General features: G+C 59.7%; 2 protein-coding genes across 9 annotated transcripts in view; one reads left to right on the top strand and one right to left on the bottom strand.

Annotated features, from left to right (window-relative positions):
• Nucleotides 1-20,021, top strand: part of MAD1L1 (mitotic arrest deficient 1 like 1) — a 309,825-nt gene that overhangs the window by 188,853 nt on the left and 100,951 nt on the right. For 6 of the 7 annotated variants that reach the window (XR_014839941.1, XR_014839939.1, XM_085016334.1 and 3 more), the window contains one exon: nucleotides 18,446-18,534. Coding sequence is in view for 4 of the 7 variants with exons in the window: in XM_085016334.1 (XP_084872460.1) it covers nucleotides 18,446-18,534 (89 nt within the window). In the remaining 3 variants the exon portion in view is untranslated. Of the gene's footprint in view, nucleotides 1-1,750; nucleotides 1,899-18,445; nucleotides 18,535-20,021 lie in introns of those variants that run through there. The other variant, XR_014839942.1, reaches the window with a different exon arrangement.
• Nucleotides 12,694-20,021, bottom strand: part of LOC106509613 (uncharacterized) — a 31,219-nt gene continuing 23,891 nt past the window's right edge. The window contains exon 2 of one of the 2 annotated variants that reach the window (XR_014839981.1): nucleotides 12,694-12,830. The gene's annotated coding sequence lies outside the window, so the exon portion shown is untranslated. The remainder of the gene's footprint in view (nucleotides 12,831-20,021) is intronic. The other variant, XR_002342195.2, reaches the window with a different exon arrangement.

Genomic DNA, 20,021 nt, shown 5'->3' with positions numbered 1-20,021 from the left:
GCTCTGATGTAAAGCCCTCACTGCTGGAGGGGCAGGAGGCTGGGGGCGGGGAGTGACCAAAGCACATGGGGGGGGGGGCTGGCTCTGCGTCCCCCCACCTGTCTGGGGACAGCCTTGGTAACAGTGCCCCCAGGGGCTCCTCTGGGTCTGCACGCGCGGGGCGGGGGGGAACCGTGGCTCCCAGCCTGCAGCTCCCTCACCTGCTGTTGTCTGGCCCGAAGTCAGTTCACTGTGTAGGAAGAAAAACAGAGAAGAAAAGGAAAATTTAAACATCTTTAGCTAACCGCAGAGGGCAGGACAAAGACAGTTTGACCTTTCTTTACTAATGAACAACCCGCGCCAACGCGTGATCGTAAAAAGCACGATTCTTGCTTTTCTCCTTAAACGCAGTTAAATCCCGCGGAACGCGTCTCAGGCCTCAGCTGCCCTGACGCGCCTCCCCAGTCGGGTCGGGCGGCCCTGGCTGGAGAAGGGAGGTTTTTGATTCTAGCTGTGCGAAGCACTCTATTCCTTTATAAGTTCAAGGAGTGAGGACTGAAGATGTGTTTTCTGATTCTGGGGGCCTGCCCGCCAGGCCTCCTCCGGGAGACGCTGTCTGGACGGAGAGGAGAGCAGGCCCCAGCCCAGCCGACCGCCTCCCGCCACTCTCCTCTGCTCCAGCTCCGGGCAGGCAGTGTGGTCATGGCTCCATGCAGCCCGATGACCAGTGCTTTCCAGCCGGATCACACCACCTGAGGACAGCGCCATGCGGAGGGGCGGGGGGGGGGGGGTCACCCCAGGCCATCCCCCTGGGCTCTCCCTCCAGAAGCACTGGCAGTGCTTGCTCTGGCTCCGAGGGGCTCAGGCACGGATCGCAGGGATGGTGGCGCGAGCACTTGTCACCCCGAGGGGCTCTGTCCACCCCAGTGGGCCTTGCTGACGCTGTGACGCCACCGTCGAGGGCCAGTGAGTCACCGGGGGGTGTGAGCCTCCATTGTTGGGCACCGGCCACCGTCATCCGAGTGTGCCCACTGCCGGTGGCTCCGCGTTATCCTAGCCTGCCCGCGAAGCCGGCTGCCTTCCGGTCAGTTATCCAAAGCACCTCTGGTTGTGTGGCTGGTGGTGACTCTGCAGGTTCTGGATCCGTTCTGGCATGACTGGAGCACTTCGTCCTTGGCGGGACTGTCGCATCGGAGGTGATCCCTGGGACCGAGAAGAGCGGGCCTCCCCCAGCCGGGTCCTCCGCCTCGGAGCACCTGTGCCTGCCCTTCCACCCCAGACGCCTGCCTTCTTGCCTTTTAACACGGAGAGAGAAGCCTTGCCAGGTGGCATGAGTTCCCACGTTTTAAGAGGTCCAAGCTGCTTAACGAATACGACTAGGAACCATGAGGTTGCAGGTTCGATCCCTGCCCTTGCTCAGTGGGTTGACGATCCAGCGTTGCCGTGAGCTGTGATGTAGGCTGCAGACGCGGCTCGGATCCTGTGTTGCTGTGGCTCTGGTGTAGGCCAGTGGCTACAGCTCCGATTCAACCCCTAGCCTGGGAACCTCCATATGCCGCGGAAGCGGCCCAAGAAATGGCAAAAAGACAAAAAAATTAAAAATAAATAAATAAATAAAAGATAAAAAATTAAAAAAAATAAATAAAATAAAAGGTCCAAGCTGGGAGTTCCATCATGGCTCAGTGGTTAATGAATCCAACTAGGAACCATGAGGTTGCGGGTTCCATCCCTGCCCTTGCTCAGTGGATTGAGGATCTGGCGTTGCTGTGAGCTGTGGTGTAGGTTGCAGATGCAGCTCAGATCCCGAATTGCTGTGTCTGTGGCGCAGGCCGACAGCTCCGATTTGACCCCTAGCCTGGGAACCTCCATTTGCCTCAGGAGCAGCGCTAGAAATGGCAAAAAACCAAGAAAAAAGAAAAGATCCAAGCTACTTAGGGAGGCGTCAGTCGAGCCGAACTGCTGGGTCTCCGAGGTGGGCCCTTCGCCCGCTGGCCCCGGGGGAGGCTGCTGGAGGCCGGCTGGAGACGCTCAGCCTGGGCTCCTCGTGTCTCAGGATGAGGCCGCTGCCCGGGGGGGAAGTGGACTCACACGATTGCATCGCTTAGCTGAAATCCTCTGTCGCGGGCAGGGCTGTCAGAGGCCGCAGGGGGTTAGCGTAGGGGGTCGGCCACTACCCCCGAGCCCGCCTTTCCCAGGGACGTCTTCACCTCCTCCCCGCAGGGCGGGTGCGGGCCGCCCGAGTGGGCGAGCGTCGGCCCCACACCCCCTCCCTTGCTGCCTCTGAGCACGCCGTCGTCTTTCACCCTTCCGTGTCATTCTGCATGCTGTTCCTGCCTCCGGGATGTATTTTCAGCCTCACAGAACCTAGTTCTCCCTCTGGATGGAGGACAGGCCTCCTGGTTGAGCCTGTTGCTGCCCCTTCATGGCAGCCACGCCGTCTTCCGTTCTCCGTTGGCGAGAGTGACTGTGGCGGTGGGCACCACCCCGCTGTTGTCCTTGTCACAGGCGTGGCTTTGGGCCTGCGTTGCAGCCCTTTGAACACAGGCCTATTGCTGCTCACAGAGGTCCCCAGTGGGGTCCAGCGCGTCCCCACGAGGAAGGAGGCGCAGCAGGCGGGCGGGCGCCCCGGGGCCGGGCAGAAGGCCGCCGTGCTGGCGTGTGTGCCGAGTGGCCGGACGGGGACACAGGAGGAAGGCCTGCCTGTGGGGGACCCGGTCTTGGAGGTGGGCTTGCCCGGTCTGCAAAGAGCTCGTTGGAAAATGCTGGTGATTTCGTTTCTGGCCTCACGAGGACCCTCCTGCCCGCCTGGCTTTTAAAAGAGCCGCAGCTGGAGGAGGTGCCACGGTGGCCGCGTGACGGGCGGCTCGGAGGCCGTCGGACAAGCACCACCTCCGCGCGGCTCCGCACCTCCGGGCTGTGACCGTTCTGCCGTCGTCGTTCTCAGTGCTGTCGCTGTCGTAGACGCTCCCCCGGTGCCTCTCGCCGGCGGGGAGCTCGTGCCAGGTCCCGTGCAGCGCGCCCGCGGGCACGGGCACCGCTCAGCCCCGCCGCGTCCGCGCGCCGCCTCGGCTCTTGCGACCTTCACTTGTTTCCTCGTCGTGAGCTTTGCCCATTTCCTGCCGGGCTTGTTCCCGGGCGTTTTGTCCTTCCTGTAACCTGTGTTGTCCTTCAGCGGCTGGCTCCGCCGTCCCTGCGGGATGTGCGGTCAGGGACGGTGGCGCTTCGGACATCTCGGAAGGTGAAAACCCCAAAGGGTCCCACCCGCAGCACGGGTGCCGAGTGAGCGTTGGTCTGTAACAGCCACAGAGCAGTGACTGCTCCGTTTGTCTTTTAAAATGGTCCATGAGCGGAGGTCCGTGCACAGCCCCCGCCCCCCGCCCCCGCCCCGAGCACAGAGCGCCCCTGCGTCCCTTGGACGCCTGGCTCTGCAGTGACCCTCGCTGGGGTCGCTCTTCCTCCACCACCGGTTTCTTACTGTGTCACCTCAGGCTATTTGCTGCCACCGTGCCGTCAGCTTCCGGGCGTCTTCTCCAGCCTCCCCGTGCGTTTGCCAGGGCGCTGGGGTGGTGCTGGGCAGGACATGGTCTGGCCTTGGCGCTCACGCCCGCGGTCGGGCCCGGAATATCCTGGAGTCTCAGACGGTCCGCGTTGGGGGCGGGGGAAGGGGCGGCCCTGGGCCCTGCCAGCCAGGTGGCTCTGTCTGCACCCCCTTCCGTAGGCGGACTTGGCTGGGCCTCCCGGGACGGGGTGGGGGGTGTTCCTGCCGGAGGTGACTGCGGGAGGAGGCCGTTCCCGCACCGAGACCTGCACGTCTTGTCGTTTCTTCTCTGGCAGCCAAGGAGGTCTGCGCCCAGCATCCATGGAGATCTCACACCAGGCCTGTTCTGTGCCTGCGTTTTCTGCAGAGGGAGTTTCTGCTTTCATTGGATTTTCCTGGAATTCCTGACCTCCGGTGTTCACAGCTGGTCTCGCGGGAGGGGGGCACCTGGACGCTGCAGTCCAGCCTCTGGACCCTGTTGGAAGCACACGTACACAGCACCCCGGGGCCAGGAGACAGGGCAGCAGGACCCGAGGTCCAGGCATTGGCCACGGTGGGTTGCCTGTACCGTTTCCAGGTCTGGAGAATTTGCAGCTTTGTTTCTGGCTTTTTTCAGCCAAAACTAGGTTTCTATGTCTGCCTCTCCAGGCCTCCCGCCTCCTCTTGCCTTAGCGCCCAGGCACGGTTCACCCACCACATCTCTGTCACCCACTGCCGGGCTGCCCTGGACCGTCTCTGCAACCGCCCGGTGCCTGGGGGTTTCAGGAGCGTTCTCTTTCCTGGCAAACACGCCAGCTCAAGAAACGCCTTTGGCCCGAACGTGCTCTCCAGCTGGGCATCCTTGGCTCTGAGGTGAAGGTGTGTCCCCGCTCAGCTGAGCAGCTGGGTGAGCTGCTGGTGGCCACCTCTGACCTTCAATCTGGTGTGTCCCTCCAGGCTGGATGGGAAGTGACAAGGCGAGGCCTTTTTGGCCCCTCTCACCCTGACCAGGCAGCAGCGGCCACTCTGGAGACATGCCTGGGTGCCCGATGGCCCAGGGCTGAGCAGAAGGGCAGCTCTGACAGGGTTCCTGCCTCTGTTCTCAGCTCCTCTCTTCCCTGGGCCACCTGGCAGCCCTGCCCCACGGGGCTCTGGGGAGGTCGGCCTGAACCCCTGGGATGCGGGCCTGTGGGTGGACGGCCCTGGAACCCGGGCCTCAGCTCCACGGTGACTGGGAAATGAATAGGACGTCCCCTCCTCCCCGGGCCTGGTCCTGCTTTGGGGTAGGGGAACTCCCCCGGGCCGGCCAGTGCATCCTCTTGAATTTAATGCTCGGTCTCTATTTAAAGGTTGTGCTGGACTAGCGAGCGTCCCTTGGGTGCCATTAGCATTCAAGTTTGATGACGCTAGGAGCCGCGAGTGAGTCTCCTCAGGAGCGGGAGGGGCCTTGTCACCAGGGGGCCGCAGGGCAGTGCGGAAGGCAGGTCCGCCCCGAGCCTGGCGCTGCTCAGGGTCCGCGCCCGTGCAGGGCAGCTCTCCTGGGAGCCCCGTCTCTGAGTCCTGCTCCAGATGGGCTTTCTGGGCTGCCGTGACCCGTCGCTCGGTCCCCTACGTCTTTCCCCCTTTCGGGAAGGTGCCTGTTGCTCCTGAGAACAAGAAGCTGTGTTCATGTCTGACACACTTAGACTTGAGTCCTGAAAGTGCGGCCAGACTCTGCTTCGTAGAATACAGCTGTTGACTCTCTAGCCAGACGGATCAGACAAAGCAAAGACGTGAACTTCCCCTCTCGGGCGTGAGAGAAGTGACCGCGACGCACTTAGTCTCTGGGTGTGGGTTTTCACCCGCGCGGGCCTCGCGGGCGTGCAGGGGCCCGCGTGTCCCTGATGGCTCCCGGCGATGAGCCTCTCCTCGTGGGCCTGTTGGCCTTTCGTAGATTTTCTTCAAGAAAGGGTCTCTTCTGTTCCTTCACCCGTTTTACATTGAACTGTCTTCTTGCTGTTGAGTCGGAGGAGTTCGGTAGAGATTCTGGCCGCTGGACACAGTTTGCCGGTCCTCTCTCCCGTCCTGTGGCTCGTCTTTCCTCCCTCCAGAGTGTCCTCTGGTGCATGAACGCTTTTAGCTTTGCTGCTGTCCGGCTTATTTTTCTTTCTTTCGTCATTTATGCTTTTGGTATCATACCTAAAAAGCTATTGCCAGATCCAAAGTCTCGAAGACGTATTCCTGTTTCCTGCTGAGAGTTAGCTTCAGCTCTTACATTTATTTATTTATTTGTTTGTTTGTTTAATTTATTTTGCTTTTTAGGGCCACACCCTCAGCACATGGAGGTTCCCAGGCTAGGGACCTAATGGGAGCTACCGCTGCCGGCCTACGCCACAGCCACAGCAACATGAGATCCGAGCCGCGTCTGCGACCTACACCACAGCTCACGGCAACACCAGATCCTTAACCTACTGAGCGAGGCCAGGGGTCGAACCCGCAACCTCATGGTTCCTAGCTGGATTCATTTCTGCTGCGCCACGACGGCAACTCCTTAGCTCTTATATTTAGATTTTGATCCGTTTGGCGTTAATATTTGAGGATCACGTGAGCTAAGAGTCCACCTTCCTTCTTTTGCATGTGGGTGTCTTGTTGTCTCCGCACCGTTTGTTGAAAAGACGTTTCTCCCCCGTCCGCCGTCCTGGCCCTCGTCAGCTGTCACGTGACCGTCACGTGGGCCTTGGCGTCCCGGCTGCGGTCTGTCTCCTTGGTCCACACGCGGGTCCGATGCCACGGCCGCTCTCGTGTGATGACGTCTGCTTTGCGGCAAGTTTCGAAACAGTAGGCCTGAGTCCTCCCATTTTCTGCTTGTCTTTCCAGACGGTCTCGGCTCTTCGGGGTCTTTTGCAGCCCTGTGAGTTGTAGGGTTTGGCGGGCATCACACCGGCGCGACGGATCAGGTTGCGGAGTGTGGCCGTCTGATCAGTGCTCCGCCCTTGAACCCACAGACACGGAGCGTCTGCCCGTTGATGTAGCTTGTCTTTATTTTAGCCGCGGTTTCTGGTTTTCCGTGTGCACGTGACCCTCGAACAAGCAGGGGCTGGCGGCCTCAACGCTCCCCACAGCTAAAAATCCAAGTAGTCGGCCCCTGGAGACGCGGCTCCCCTGCACCCAGGGTTCGGCATCCGGGGTTGTCCCGCACTGGGGCCCTTCCTGCTGGGAAGAGTCCGTGCCTAAATGGCTCAAACCCACGTTGTTCAAGGGTCTTTTGCCTCCGTGGTTACACGTATCCGTTTAAGTGCTTCCTTCCCTTTGATGCCGTCATGAATGGAAGGTTTTTTAAATCTCGTGTTTGATCCTTTACTGCCCATGTGGAAGCTGCCGTTGATTTTCGTGCCGTTGATTTTATATCTCGTCACCTTGCTGAATTTAACGCTCTGTGGTTCTGGGGGATCGTCGGCACGTCCGCAGGTGGACGCAGCCTGACCCCTTCCTTTCCGTGTCGGATGCTGTTTCTTCCTTTTTCTGGGCTGACTCCTCCGGCGAGAACTTCAGTACCACCTGGAATCGCGGTGGGGAGAGTGCTCGCTCTGTCCCACCCCGGATCTTAGGGGGACGTCCAGGCTCTCGGTGGACTGTGGTGTTAGCCCTGGGTTTTAGTAAATACCCTTGGTCGTGTTGCAAAAATCCCCTTCTGTTCCGTGGTCTGTCGCCTATTTTTATGATGAAAGGTGTTGCACGTTTGCCCAGTGTTTTTTCTGCCGCAGTTGAGAAGGTCCTGTGGGGACCTGTCCGTTGTCCTGGCCCCGTCATGTGGTCCATGACCTGCGTTACCTGACTCCCGTCCCCTCGCACTCCCAGTGTAAACCCTCGCATTCGTGGTACAGGATCCTTGTTTTTTTTGCCTTTTAGGGCCACACCCGCTGCACATGGAGGTTCCAGGCTAGGGGTCAAATCGGAGCCACAGCCGCCAGCCTACCTCACAGCCGCAGCCACGCGGGACGTCGTGGCACATGACCCTTTAACGTGCAGTTGCGTGCCCTTGGCCCGTGTGTTGCCGAGGGTGTTGACGCCTGTGTTCAAAGAGGCTCTGGGCCTCCGTTTTCCTCTCCTCTGGCACCTGCCCCAGCTCTGCTCTCGGGGTTGACGCCGGGTGCGCAGTATGAGTCGGGCAGGAGGCCCCCTCGTGTCCGTTGTGGAGCAGGTGGAGAGGGTCGCTGTTGCTTCTCCTTGAAGGGTTTGGTGGGAGTCACCAGTGAAGCCTCTGGTCCTGGAACTTTCTCTGTGGGAGGTTTTCCCTTATGGCGGAGCTTCCTTAGCTGTCAGGGGTCTGTTCAGAGCCTCTCCCCTGGGGGAGGCACCGCAGGTAGCGCCAGTGCTGGGAACGTCTTGGTTGTCTGAGTGTTGGGGTCCAGGTGTGCCCAGTGTCCCCATGTCTTGAAGGGCTCTGGCAGGTCCCCGCTCCCCTTCTCTCTTTGCGTCTCTAGTTGCGGGCGTGTCAGTTCCGCCCCCTGGACCAGGAGGTCCCTGCGCCTCTGCCGCGCTCTCCTGTCTCCAGGCTGCCTTCCCGCTGTGCTGAGCTCCGGGCTCACGGCCTGCCTTGTGCCTCCCTGAGCATTTTATGCTCCGGGCTTCTGCCTTTCTTGGCCCTGCGGGCGCGCAGCCCCAGCCAGACCCCCGGGCCAACCCGCCACACGTGCGATTCGGGGACCGGCTCCACTGGTGCTCTTTCCGTTCAAAACCTTCCTGTTCTCACCGTTTCTCTTTGTGAGTAGTTTCTGTCGGGGTGTCTTCAGATGCTCCGGGTTTTCCTTTTAATGTCTGCGCTGACACTAGGACGATTCCCGTATCTTGTATGTTTCATCTCTTCACGTTTTACTCTGGTCTTTTCTTTTTCTTTCCTTTTCTCTACCTGACTGTTGAGAATACGGGTTTTCGTTAACTGCTTTAAAGTTATTTTCAGAGTTCTCATTGTGGTTCAGCAGGTGAAGAACCCAACTAGGATCCATGAGGAGGCAGGTTCCATCCCCGGCCGCGCTCAGTGGGTTAAGGACCCGGCATTGCTGCGAGCCGCAGCGTGGGTCACAGAGGCTGTCAGATCTGCTCCGGCTGTGGCATAAGCCAGCAGCTGCAGCTCCAGTTCGACCCCAGCCCGGGAACTTTCATGCACCACAGGTGTGGCCCTGAAAAAAAAAAGAAAAAAAGACCCTCTCTGCTCCTTCTGACTCCTGTGTTGTTGGATGCTAGACGCCTCTGGGCTCCTGGATGGAGTCCTGAACCTTCTTCCCGAATGCAGCAGAGCTGCTTGGAAATGGGTCAGTCTTTCAGCGGCCTTGTTCTGTGTCAGAGGAGGTGGTGAGGGCATGGTTTTCCGGAGGCGGGCTTGGCGCTGGGAAAGCCTGACGCTAGCACGTGGCCACCTGCAGGCCTTCCCCAGGGCCCTTCCAGAAAGCTCTTTTTCTTGACCTCCTTAGAGCACTGAATATTTCTTCCAGAAGGTGGCGGAGAGAGTGCTGTTGCTTTAGAGGCGCCCACGGCACAGAGATTTGTGGGAAGAAAGGAATGAAGGCGAAGTTCATGTCCCAGGTGCTCGCTTGGTGCCAGGGCTGTTGGGAGGCCCCAGTTGGCTGGGCCGGGGTCCGGTTCAGGCCAGTTCCCCAGCTTTCCCCATCCCTGCTGTTGTGTGGTTGGGCCCCTGGCTGCTGTCCTGACTGCAGCACGTGCCGAATCGTGTGGACCTGGCCCATGGTCCCTGGCAGGTGGAGCTGGGGTGTGGAGAGTGTTTGCCCAAGGAGCCTGGGCAGGTTCACTCTCGGGAGGCTTAGGAAGAGAGTCTTGGCCCGTGACCTCCGGTAAACAGTCCGCAGGTTTGCTGGTCCCTGTTGCGAGGCTGCCCAGCCTTGTACTGTTATTCTCCGGTTTGTCAGGGGAGTTTTCACCTCTCCGTAAATATTGCACTAACCTGTGCAGAACAGTTGCTTGCAGAAGCCGTGTGGCCTCCTGGCTGCGATGCCCCTTGGCATGTGCTCTGCCCCTCCTGTCCCCCTGCCCACACGGTAAACCCCTCGTCTCGCCTCCTCTGCGCGCCTGGCTCTGGTGGGGCCTGGCAGCCAGTAGGTCATGGCGAGGAGGTCTGACTGGGGTCCGAGCAGCTGTCCTACCCTCCTGAGCTCTGCCTTGTGCTCTGGGGGGCAAGGGCCACCTCGGGCACGGGGCTCGGCGTGACTGCAGGCTCTTCTCCCAGCCCTCACGTCTCCCACGTTCTGGGTCTCCCGTCAGCTCCCGCTGCCCTCAGCTCCTCCTCCGTCTGGAGCCGGCCCCTGGCGTCCCGAGAGGACGTGCCGAGCCTCTCTGCTTCCATCCCCTGCATCCGAGGTGGCGGGTGTCTCCCCACCGGACACAGATGTGGCCCTGTGACCTGCCCTGCTGCTGTGGTCTGAGGAGGACCACTCCCAAGGCCCTCGGGTCCTCGAAGGCCATCGAGATGCAGAGGGGTGTGCTGTGGCAGGAAGGCCGTCGCCCTGGCCAGTCAGTCTGTGGGGCCTTGGCAGGTGCTGTCCCGAGGCTCCAGCCCAGAGGACGAAGTTGGGTGGAGGGAGATGCAGGCTGTGACGCTTTGCTTCGTGCTCGTGGCCTGGCCGCCCCGTGATGCTGGCCCACTGGTACAGTAGACGCCGCCCTCTGGGGCGCTGATGGGCAGGCAGATCCGTTGGACTTCTGACGCCGCAGGGAGCCCGGCCGTCAGCGTTCCCGGGTGACCAATGACCAGGAGAGGCCACCCCCCACCTCCGGAGGGCTCGCCGAGACGGAAGTGCGCGGAGAGCATCTCGTGCTGCTTTGTCCTGGAGTTTGGCTCCAGGGCCAGGCGCAGGCGACGGAAGCCGTTGGCACCTGTGTGGCGCAGGGCGGAGCTCGGGGGTGAAGGTGGAAGAGGCAGCGGGGTCCCACGCCCTCTGCCGCGCAGAGGTCACTGTCCCCTTGGCGAGCAGAGGACATCAGGCTCAGAGACTTTCGTGTCCTTAGCTCCAGGGTGGGGTTGGGGGTGGGACAGGGTCCCCATCTTGACTTGGTCCCTGAGCTCCGGGCACTGTCTCTGCTCCAGGACGGGGTCTCCCCCACCCCCTCCTCCCACGTGGTTGGGGCCGCAGGGCCTCCGGGGTCCCGCCCGGTGCTGCAGGAGCTGGTGTGGAAAGAGCAAGGGGTGACAAGCCCTGGGGCGTGTGACGCCCTTGGCCTCAGCTTCGTCAGCCGCAGACAAGACGCGGCGGCCTCCGAAGGGGCTCGAGGCTGAGCCCGGCTGGCCCGGCGCTTTCCGCGGCCGCAGGCGTGCTTGTGCGGCATCCCTGGGGCCCCGTGGTGCACCCAGCCCCGGCCCTGTATGCGAGGCCGCCTGCAGCTCCCTGGCGGGTGCCTGGAGCAGGCACGGCTGGTCGTTGACGCCCCTGAGGGAGGCGCGCGAGCCCAGGAAGGCAGGCACGTGTGTGCGAAGATCAGTGTGCGAAGATCAGAGGCGGAAGTGGGCAGAGGAGCCCACGGGCAGGGAGGTCGGGGAGCGGGGGGTTTGGGGGGGGCCTTCGGGTGGCCCTGAGGTGGGCAGGCTGGAGCCTTTCCCGGGGTGCGTGCTCCCGACGGCTCTGCAGCCACCACCGCGGGGCTCAGGGGCAGAGGCTCTCAGAAGACGCGGTCCACTTAGTCGCAGAGGTTCCTCGGAGAGAGAGTGGCCGGCTGCCGCGCTCCCCCTTTCCGTGACCCCCCTGCCGCTCCGAGCAGCGCCCATGGGTTCCCTGAGGCTCAGAGGTGGCTGGGCCCAGCCGGGGGGTGTCACCCTGAGAGCTGGGGAGGGGGTGCTCAGCCACACTCTGTGCTGGGGGGTTGGAGCAAGGGTCGTGTGCATGAGGCGGGTGTGAGCGGGCACCTGTGAACGAGCGAGCGGGGGCAGGGTGCTGGGGGCGGAAGCCTCAGGCGCCCCTGCGTCCTCGCCGCAAGCTTGTGTCCCCAACCCTGTGGGCCCCGAGCACCTCACCTTCTGAACCGGGAAGAGGGTTCAAAGTGGAGTCCCAGCACATCAGCCTCTGGGAGTTCCCGGGCCAGTCAAGGCCCACGTCTCCAAAGTATGCGGTCAGTTATGACCTGCGGGGGCTGCAGCTTCCAAGTGGGGGCAGCCCATGGACGGGACGGCATCTGAGGTGGATTAAAAGTGGGCGAGCGGGGTGCACATGGAAACCAACACGCAGACGTGCGTCGTGAGTCTCGCTGGCTGGCCGGCATCCTGGGCCAGGGACCGGCCGGTGTGCGACGTGGGGGGCAGGACTCGGTGTCTGCAGAGCAGGACAGGGGAGGCTGGGGACTGAGGGGTGGGGACTGCAACCTGGCAGAGGTGGGGGTGCCGGGTGCAGGTGGGGCAGGAGGTTCCAGGGGTGATGAGGTTGACGACTCGTTAGTCACGGGTTAGGGTGGAAGGGCCTGATTTTGCTTTAAACACGGTGGTACTCCCTGCCCTCCCAGCAACCATCCCAAGAAGACTGAAAACCAAAAGACAAGCTTCAATTTGGGCAGAACAGGAACACATGCAGCTAAAACCGAAGCCTTCAAAGAGGAGGGTGTCCTCAGCACGGACTAAGCAGAGGTGTCCTGGGAAGGAGCTGGCGGGGCATCTCTCGGAGCACCTGTCCCTGGCGAGGGTGCTCGGGGAGGCAGCCCAGCCCCGCACTGCAGCCGTGTCGACTCGCACACGTAGGTCTTCCTGCCTCACGGATGAGAGGAAGGGAGAGTTTGCTCTCGGAAAGCGCGTGGCGTCCTCGCTCTGGCCAGAGGGAAGCGGTGAAGGCGAGTGAACTCACTCCGAACCCTCTGACGGGTTTAAAGTCAGTTCAGAGCCCCATGCTTCCCTCAGCACAGGCCTTCGTACAAAGCTGGATGGACGAAATCTCAGTGTCAATGATGAGTAAAACGGGAGCATCACACCATTTTGTAAAAGCAAAAATTTTGTAGAAAAACAAGTAACAGGATAAATTTCAGGAAAAAAACAATGCCATTGAGCAGATGACAATTTTATTTGAACATTTCGCCAGGAAATAAGACTTACGCCTCGGGTAGAACACTTGAAGCTGGCACAGAGTGCCAGCCCCCAGAGAGCGGAGGGGCGACCAGAGGAGGGAGGAGCCGTGGGGGTGGGGGCGGGGGCGGGGAGACAGGTCAGCAGGGCCTGCAGCGGGTTTAGTCCGCCTCGTTGGAAGAGCTCCCAGTGTGCAGCGTGCGTGCTCTGCATCCCGGTGTGTGGAGGTGACGTGGGCTCTGCCCTTCTTGGGAAGGGAGATGGTGGAGCAGGTCAGAACGCCGGTTTTCTCATTGTCAGGAGCTGAAAATTAAACACACCATTTAAAGGTGAGATCAGTCACATCCGAAAGAATACAATACCTAGGAATAAACCTACCTAAAGAGGCAAAAGACTTATACTCTAAAAACTGTAAGCCACTGATGAAAGAAGTCAAAGGCGACACAAACAGATGGAAAGGTGGGCCCTGCTCTTGGATTGAAAAGTCGGTATTGTCAAAACGCTAACCACCGAGGCGACGGTCAGCGCAGTCCCTGTCAGGTGACCAGCGATGTCTTTCACGGAACCAGAACAGAATGTCTTAAAATTTGCATGGAAACACAGAAGACCCCACATAGCCAAGGCAATGCCGAAAAGAAAAAAATGGAATCCCTGCCTTCAGACTATACGCTAAAGCTATTGTCATCAGAACAGTATGGTACCAGTGCAGAAACGGATAGATGGATCCGTGGAACAGGATAGAAAGCCCAGAAATAAACCCACGCACCTGTGGTCAACGAATCTGCGACAAAGGAGGCAAGAACATGCCGTGGGGGAGAGTCAGTCTCTTCAGTGAGTGGGGCTGGGAAAGCTGGGTGACTACACGCAAACGAATGAAACTAGAACACTCTCTAACACCAAACACAAAAGCAAACTCCAGATGCATTAAAGACCTGAATGTACGGTCAGATGCTATAACGTTCCCAGAGGAAAACATAGGAAGAACACGCTCTTTGACATAAACCACAGCAACGTCTTATTTGATCCAGCTCCTAGAATAATGACAATAAAGACAAAACCAGTGGCCCCAATTAAACTCGAAAGTTTTTGCATAGCAAAGGAAACCATTGAAAATAGAGAAAGACAACCCACAGGACTGTAGAAAATCTTTGCAAATGATGCAACCGACAAAGGCTTAATCTCCGAAATGTACAAACGACTCATACAACTAACTCAGCAGTTGAAAAAACAGCCCAAACAAAGAATGGGCAGAAGATCTAAGGAGCCGTTTCTCCACGGAAGACGTACAGATGGCCAGCAGGCGCATGAAAAAGTGCTCAACCCCACTCGCTGTTAGAGTGCAAATCAAAACTGTAAGGAGGTACCGCCTCACACCAGTCAGAGGCCATCATTCGAAGGTCAACAGACAGCAAATGCTGGAGGGGGTGTGGAGAAAGGGGAACCCTCCCGCACTGCTGGTGGGAATGTAAATTAGTACAACCAGTCTGGAGAACAACAGTGTGGCGGTTCCTCAGAAAACTAAATACGGAACCACCACATGAGCCAGCAGTCCCACTTCTGGGCATATGTCCTGACAGAGCATTCATTCAAAAAGATGCCTGCACCCCTGTGTTCATTGCAGCACTATTCACAATAGTCAAGACATGGAAACAACCCCAGTGACCGTGGGGTGATGATGAATGGATGGATAAATGGATTAAGAACATGTGGTACATATGCACAATGGAATATTACCCAGCCATGAAAAAGGTCAAAACAATGCCATTTGCAGGAGCATGGATGGAGCTAGAGGTTCTCATACTGAGTGAAGGAAGTCAGACAGAGAAACACCACATGGTACCGCTTATGTATGGAGTGTGAAGTATAGCACAGATGATCAGTCTCCAAATTGGAAGCAGATCACAGACGTGAGGTTAGACTTGCGTTTGCCGGGGGGGGTGGGGAGAAGGGGAAGGACAGGGAGGGTGACAGATGTAGACTCTAACGTTTAGAACAGGTGGGCGATGGGGTCGTGCCGCGCAGCCCAGGGAACCGTGTCCAGTCTCTTGGGTTAGAACCTGATGGAAGATAATATTAAAAAAAAAAAAAAAGTGTGTGCGTGTCTTTGTGTGGCTGGGTCACTTTGCTGTGCAGCAGAAATCGAAGCAACCTTGTAAGTGAACTGTACTTTAATGAAAAAGTTAGTAATAGGCCTGCGGACGGGGTGCTGTGGGAACAGGTGAAAGGGGATGCACTTAGGCTAAAATAAAGCTGATCGATGCGTGGGATTTCCTCAGGTAAAGAGGAGGGGATAAACGTGAAAGAAGGACCCGATGAGCTCGGGTGGTAGGCGTGGGCTTCGCCGTCGGAAGGGGAGCAAGAGGTGCTCGGCGCAGTAAGTTAGCGGGGCCGTTGGAGACAGGGGAGCGTAGGCGCCACACAGCCGAGTCCCGCGAGCAGCCGCCAGGACAAAACCATGAACCTTTCTGGTGGTGAGGAAGCTCTCACACAGAAAGGTGGCAAGTGAGTTTGCAAAGTGAAAGCAGAAAACAGCAGCGTACAGCACATCCGAATAAAGCCAAACGGATGCTGTATCAGGTGCAGTATAAATGGGCTGGATTCGCCCAGTCAAAGGAAAAGCCTTTCCGACGGGGTCACCGAGCAAAGCCTCGAACCGCCGGGTAGTACGGGTTGCAGAGGCACGAGGAGGCTGGTGCCAGTGGGAGGCAGAGGTGGTCGTCTTGGTTCCAGGTAAATTGGAATTCGAGCCAGGAAGCGCTGCAGAAAACGGCGGGAGGTCCTTTCCGGTAACACAGGTGGAGGAACCTCTGTGCCCAACGTCACCTGTCGTCAGTGTCAGGAAGCCGGCACGAGGAAAGCTGCCACGGGAGACTTGGCCGCCCGCCGCTCCCGGGCGTAGTGGCATTTACTCGACTTCTCCATGGTGGGATAGAATTTATTCGACTTCCCAATCCACACTAGAGCACGTGGGCAAAGAATAAGTAGCTGGAAGAGCGGAAAGGTCTGTTTTATGTTGAGAGGAAGACAGACCCACACTGACCCTTAACCCTGAAACTCAAAGAACACTTGTTCACAGCTCACGGAAAAACATGAACAAAAATGCATCATGCATTAGATGGTAAAACCTTTAGACATTCACAAGGTAGAACCAGTACAGACGACTTTCTCTGATCACAATGAAATTTGATATTAACACAACCGGAGTTCCCGTCGTGGCGCGGCAGAAGCGAATCCGGCCGTGAACCATGAGGTTTCGGGTGCCATCCCCGGCCTCGCTCCGTGGGTTAAGGATCCAGCGTTGCCGTGAGCTCTGGTGTAGGTTGCACACGTGGCTCGGATCCTGTGTTGCTGTGGCTGTGGTGTAGACTGGCAGCTGCCGCTCCAATTCCACCCCCAGCCTGGGAATTTTGATAAGCTGCAGATGTGGCCCTAAAAAATTAAAAAAAAAAAAAAACACAACCAAGAGAAGAAAAAGTTCCTAATACCTGGAAACTAAGAAAAGTAAGAAAGAAAGAAACAGAACCGAAAGAACCCTCTGTCTTAATCCTTAGGTCGAAGAAGAAATTCAATTCAAAAGTACGCAAAGTCTAGACAGCAGCCTGGACGGAAACGCTCCCCTCGGAGCCCGTGGAAGGGCTGGAGCGGTGATCAGAGGGCAGGTCACAGGCTTCCTTATTTCTGTCGTGTAGCAAGAAAGAAGGGCTGTGCGTGGAGTCGGCACCCAGCTCGAGAACCTGGAAAAGGAGAGCCAAGCAAACCTCAGTGAGGGAAAAAGCAGGGCTTTGTAAAGATCAAAGCGGAAGTTAATGAGAAAGTGAAAAATGATGGAAATAACACATAAATCCAAATGCCTGTGCTTTGAAATAAAACCAGTTAAACTTATTCATTATTCACAATCCTAGTAAAAATTTAATAAGAGTGTTACCACCCCAAATAAGAAGCTCGGCGTTACCGACCGCAGGGGCCGGTGGGGGGCATTCCGTGTGTCCTGGGGGCCAGGGTCCGATCTGACCTGGACGGGTGCACGGGTGCTCGTGCGGGGCCCCTGAGTGGACACGCAAGGGCTCACTGCGCCGGGTGCCTGCCTGGCCTCAGCCGGAACGAGGGCGCGCGAAACAAGCGGACAGAGCTGGAGCCCGTGAGTTCTGCAACGAGGGAGGGAGGAATCCTCCCCCTCCCGTTGAAAATAAAAACGGGCAGGAAAGGACGAATGCTCTTCTAGGAAAACCTGACCTGTCAGTACTGACTCCCGGAGAAGGCCTTTCAGACAGACCAGTTACCACAAGTGTGTCACAAAGCAGCCACCCCAGCGCCCGCCTGCCCCGTCTGCCACCAGCAAAAGGAAAGCAGTGGAAACCGCATCCTGCGGGTTTCCCGGTTGCCCAGGGAGGTGCTGGGCATGAGGTCCGTGGGCCGTGCGCACCTGCCCCAGGGCGTGAAGGGGCGCGAGTCTCAGGATGCCGGGCCATCAGGTGCCCGAGAGCGCCCAGTGCCCGCGGGCTTTGACGGGGCAGGACTGCTGGGCTGATTCCAGGACAGCTCCTTCCAGGGCGTCTTCCCCACGTTTGCTTAAAGGCCTTTGACACCGTCCGGCAACCAGTCCTGGTTTATCTCTTAATAAAATATTAATATGTGGCTCATTTCTCGGCGTGATAAAATACATCTATTCACCCAAAAAAGGCAAGCTGTAAATAAGGCTCCAGGTTAGTTCCAGTGAAGCCACAGGCAGGTCAGGCTTGTCCAGGCTGGGAGACCCAAGCTGTCACCATGAGCGGGAGGGAGAGACCCAGGGGTAAATTCTGGGGGGCGGGGCTGGGGGTGGAGGCCCAGGATCCGGATCCGGCCTGGGGTCCCACAGCTTGAGTGGTGTGATGCGCTGGCTCACGTGGCCTCTGCGCAGCCCGGGGTCTGTGAGAAAGGGCTTTGGGCCTTTAAAAAATTATTGTAGTCATGGGGGGGTGGTCCCCAGACTCGTGTGATGGCGGTGGCGCAGAACAGGAAGTCAGCGGTGGCGTGGAGGTGGCCGTCAGTGGGCGGGGGTGGCCGCGAGGGCTCTTCCTGAGACCGCCTGTCCCTCCCGGGCTGGGGGGAGAATTGGGTGGGAGGATAGGACCTCTCCCTGCGACGTCAGCGCCTGACGGTGCCAGCGTTTTGCTGGGAGCAACAGGAGGAGCACAAGGCCTCGGGCGCAGGCGGCGGGTGGCACTCCAAGAGGGGACGGAAGCAGGTGGCAGAGCTGAAAGGACAGTCCTGTCATCCTTGCAGTGACCCACACACCGGGGTCCCTGAGGGTGGACTGGAGAAGGGCCGGAACCTGGTCTGAGGACCGTGGCCCTGAGCCTGCAGCTGACGGGGCCTGGGTGTGACCTTCCAGCACCATCTCTCCTTGGCGGCCTTCGGAGCCAGGGCACCGGGCGCTGCTCTGCACGAGCGCTCTGCCCGGCCCCTTCCCGTGTCCCTGCTCCTGCACCGGGTCCAGTGGGTGGGCCCCACGCCCTGCTCCTCTCCAGCCTTGGCCACGCCTAGGTGTTGGGCCCTTAGTCCCACGGCCCATTCCCGGCAGCCACGTCACCTGTCTTGTAGAAAGACTACAAGGAGCAAAGCAGGTAAAATACCAAGACTGTCAAGGCCAGTCAGCGCCTCGGCAAGTCGGGAGTTTCCCCAGCTGCTGCACCCCTCGTTCTCCTGTTTTCGTTTTTCCCCTCGCCGCCCCCGCGGGACTGCCTCGCCGATGCTTTTCTAGAGACGAGAACTAACAGAGAACATGTGTTCGCACAAGGCCCGGCGATGGCTCCCGGGGAAGTGTCTCCTCGCCCGTGTCCCCACGGGGCTGGGATCCCGGCCCCCCAGCGCCCCCACCCCGCCCCCAGGAAATGGATGTGCCTGCAGTCCGCCCTGACCCCTGTGTTTCCTCGTAGCTGGAGATGGAGCTGCAGATGCTCAAGTCCCAGGCGGGCCCGGCCGAGCAGAGCTTCCTGTTCTCCAGGGAGGAGGTGAGCGCGCTCAGGTATGTGCACCTGCCCACCCCGGCCTTCTCTCCCCACCCCCACCCGCCTGGCCCTTGGTCTGCAGCCCTTCTCAGCCTCCCGCTGTCCCCAGCACTCAGAAGACAGAACGCCTGTCTGTCTGGGGCCCCGTGCTGTCTCAGGTCCTGTCTTTGCTGCTCTGGGGCCGCAGGGCGTGTTGAGAGCGATGCAGGAGCAGCCCTGTTCCAGGGGACAGACCCCACCCACAGGCCACCCTGTGTCGTTTAGAGCAGCCTCCAGTTCCCTGAACTGTGTCCGCGTGTCTCCCAACCTGTCTCCCCCGGGAGGAGCAGCTGGACCAGGCTTCTTCCCAGAGCCCTGCCCCTGGCCTGCCCTGCCCTGCGCTGGCCTGGCCTGGCCCGTCCCAGGAAGGGCTGGGCCCTCAAACGAGTCCGGGGGGTGGGGGGGCGGAGGCAGAGCTCCGAAAGCCCGGCTGGCCCCCGGCTCCAGCTCCGCAGCGAGCTGTCCTGCTCTTTGTGTGGGTAACTGAGGTGCATCACAGGTGGGCGAGCCACCAGCATCCCTGGGTGCCACTGTGCTCTGAGCGTCTGCTGTGGCCGGGCCCTGGCACCCGGCCCCCCACCCCAGGCTCTGCTTCTGTGGTCAGACGGGGCTGGGGCCCAGGCGCAGCTGGGTGTCCTTGTGGAGTCGCACCAAGTCCCGGCCATGTCCTCCTCAGTGTGGCCACGTGGCCTGTGCTGCGGGCGTCGGGCCGGGTCTGCTCCTCTGATCCCAGAGCACTTCTCGCGTGAGGACCTCGCCTGCACACGGCTGTCCCCGGGGACAGGCGCAGACGGCGTCTTGTTCAGGGCTGAGCGCTGTGCTTGGGTTCAGGGCCGAACACGGGTCCTCCTGGACTTTACAGTTTAGTGGGGACCGTGACAGCGGACTGGGGGACGTGTGGCGGGGCGCTCCCGGTCAGTGGGGGAGGGCTCCCAGTGCTGAGGCGGCGCCAACGGTGGTGGGAGGGAGCGGACGCTGTGTGTGAGGCCGGGGCCCTGGGGAGGCTGTGGCCTGGTCCCGCGAGCAGCCGGGGCTTCGCAGGGCACCGGGCAGACCAGTTGGCTGGCGTGACCGGAACCAACCCCAAAGGGTCTCGGGCACCCTGTGGGGCCTTGGAGCCACAGTTGGTGGGTGGAGGAGGGGTGAGACAGGGTGTCGCCGTCCCGCGTCGCACACGTGGCAGGAGGCAGGGGCCTTGGGTTGCAGGGCTCTCCTTCCAGAAAGGTCCTAGGGCTGCTGACGGCTTGGCCAGCACCAGGGTGGGGTTTGATCGTTTTGTCCGTTTTACAGTGTAAAACTTCGGCTTTGTCGGTGAATCCCCCCGTCCGCACCGGAGCTGCCTGCCTCGCCAGCCGGTGGGGAAGGCACAGCGCTGGGAGGGAGGGTCTGGCCTGTGGGCAGAGGGGCTGTGCGGACCAGCAGGTGATCTGAGCCTGCGGGGCCCGTGCTGCGCCCACGGCCCCTG

The sequence above is a fragment of the Sus scrofa genome, chromosome 3 (genome assembly GCF_054392235.1).
Source record: "Sus scrofa isolate SSC_HxYL_T2T_F1_AM1 chromosome 3, Sscrofa_HxYL_maternal_Yorkshire_Landrace_v2.0, whole genome shotgun sequence".
In the NCBI taxonomy this organism is placed as follows: Eukaryota; Metazoa; Chordata; class Mammalia; order Artiodactyla; family Suidae; genus Sus; species Sus scrofa.
Note: the sequence above shows the minus strand (reverse complement) of the source record. Positions and strands in the feature narration are given on the sequence as shown.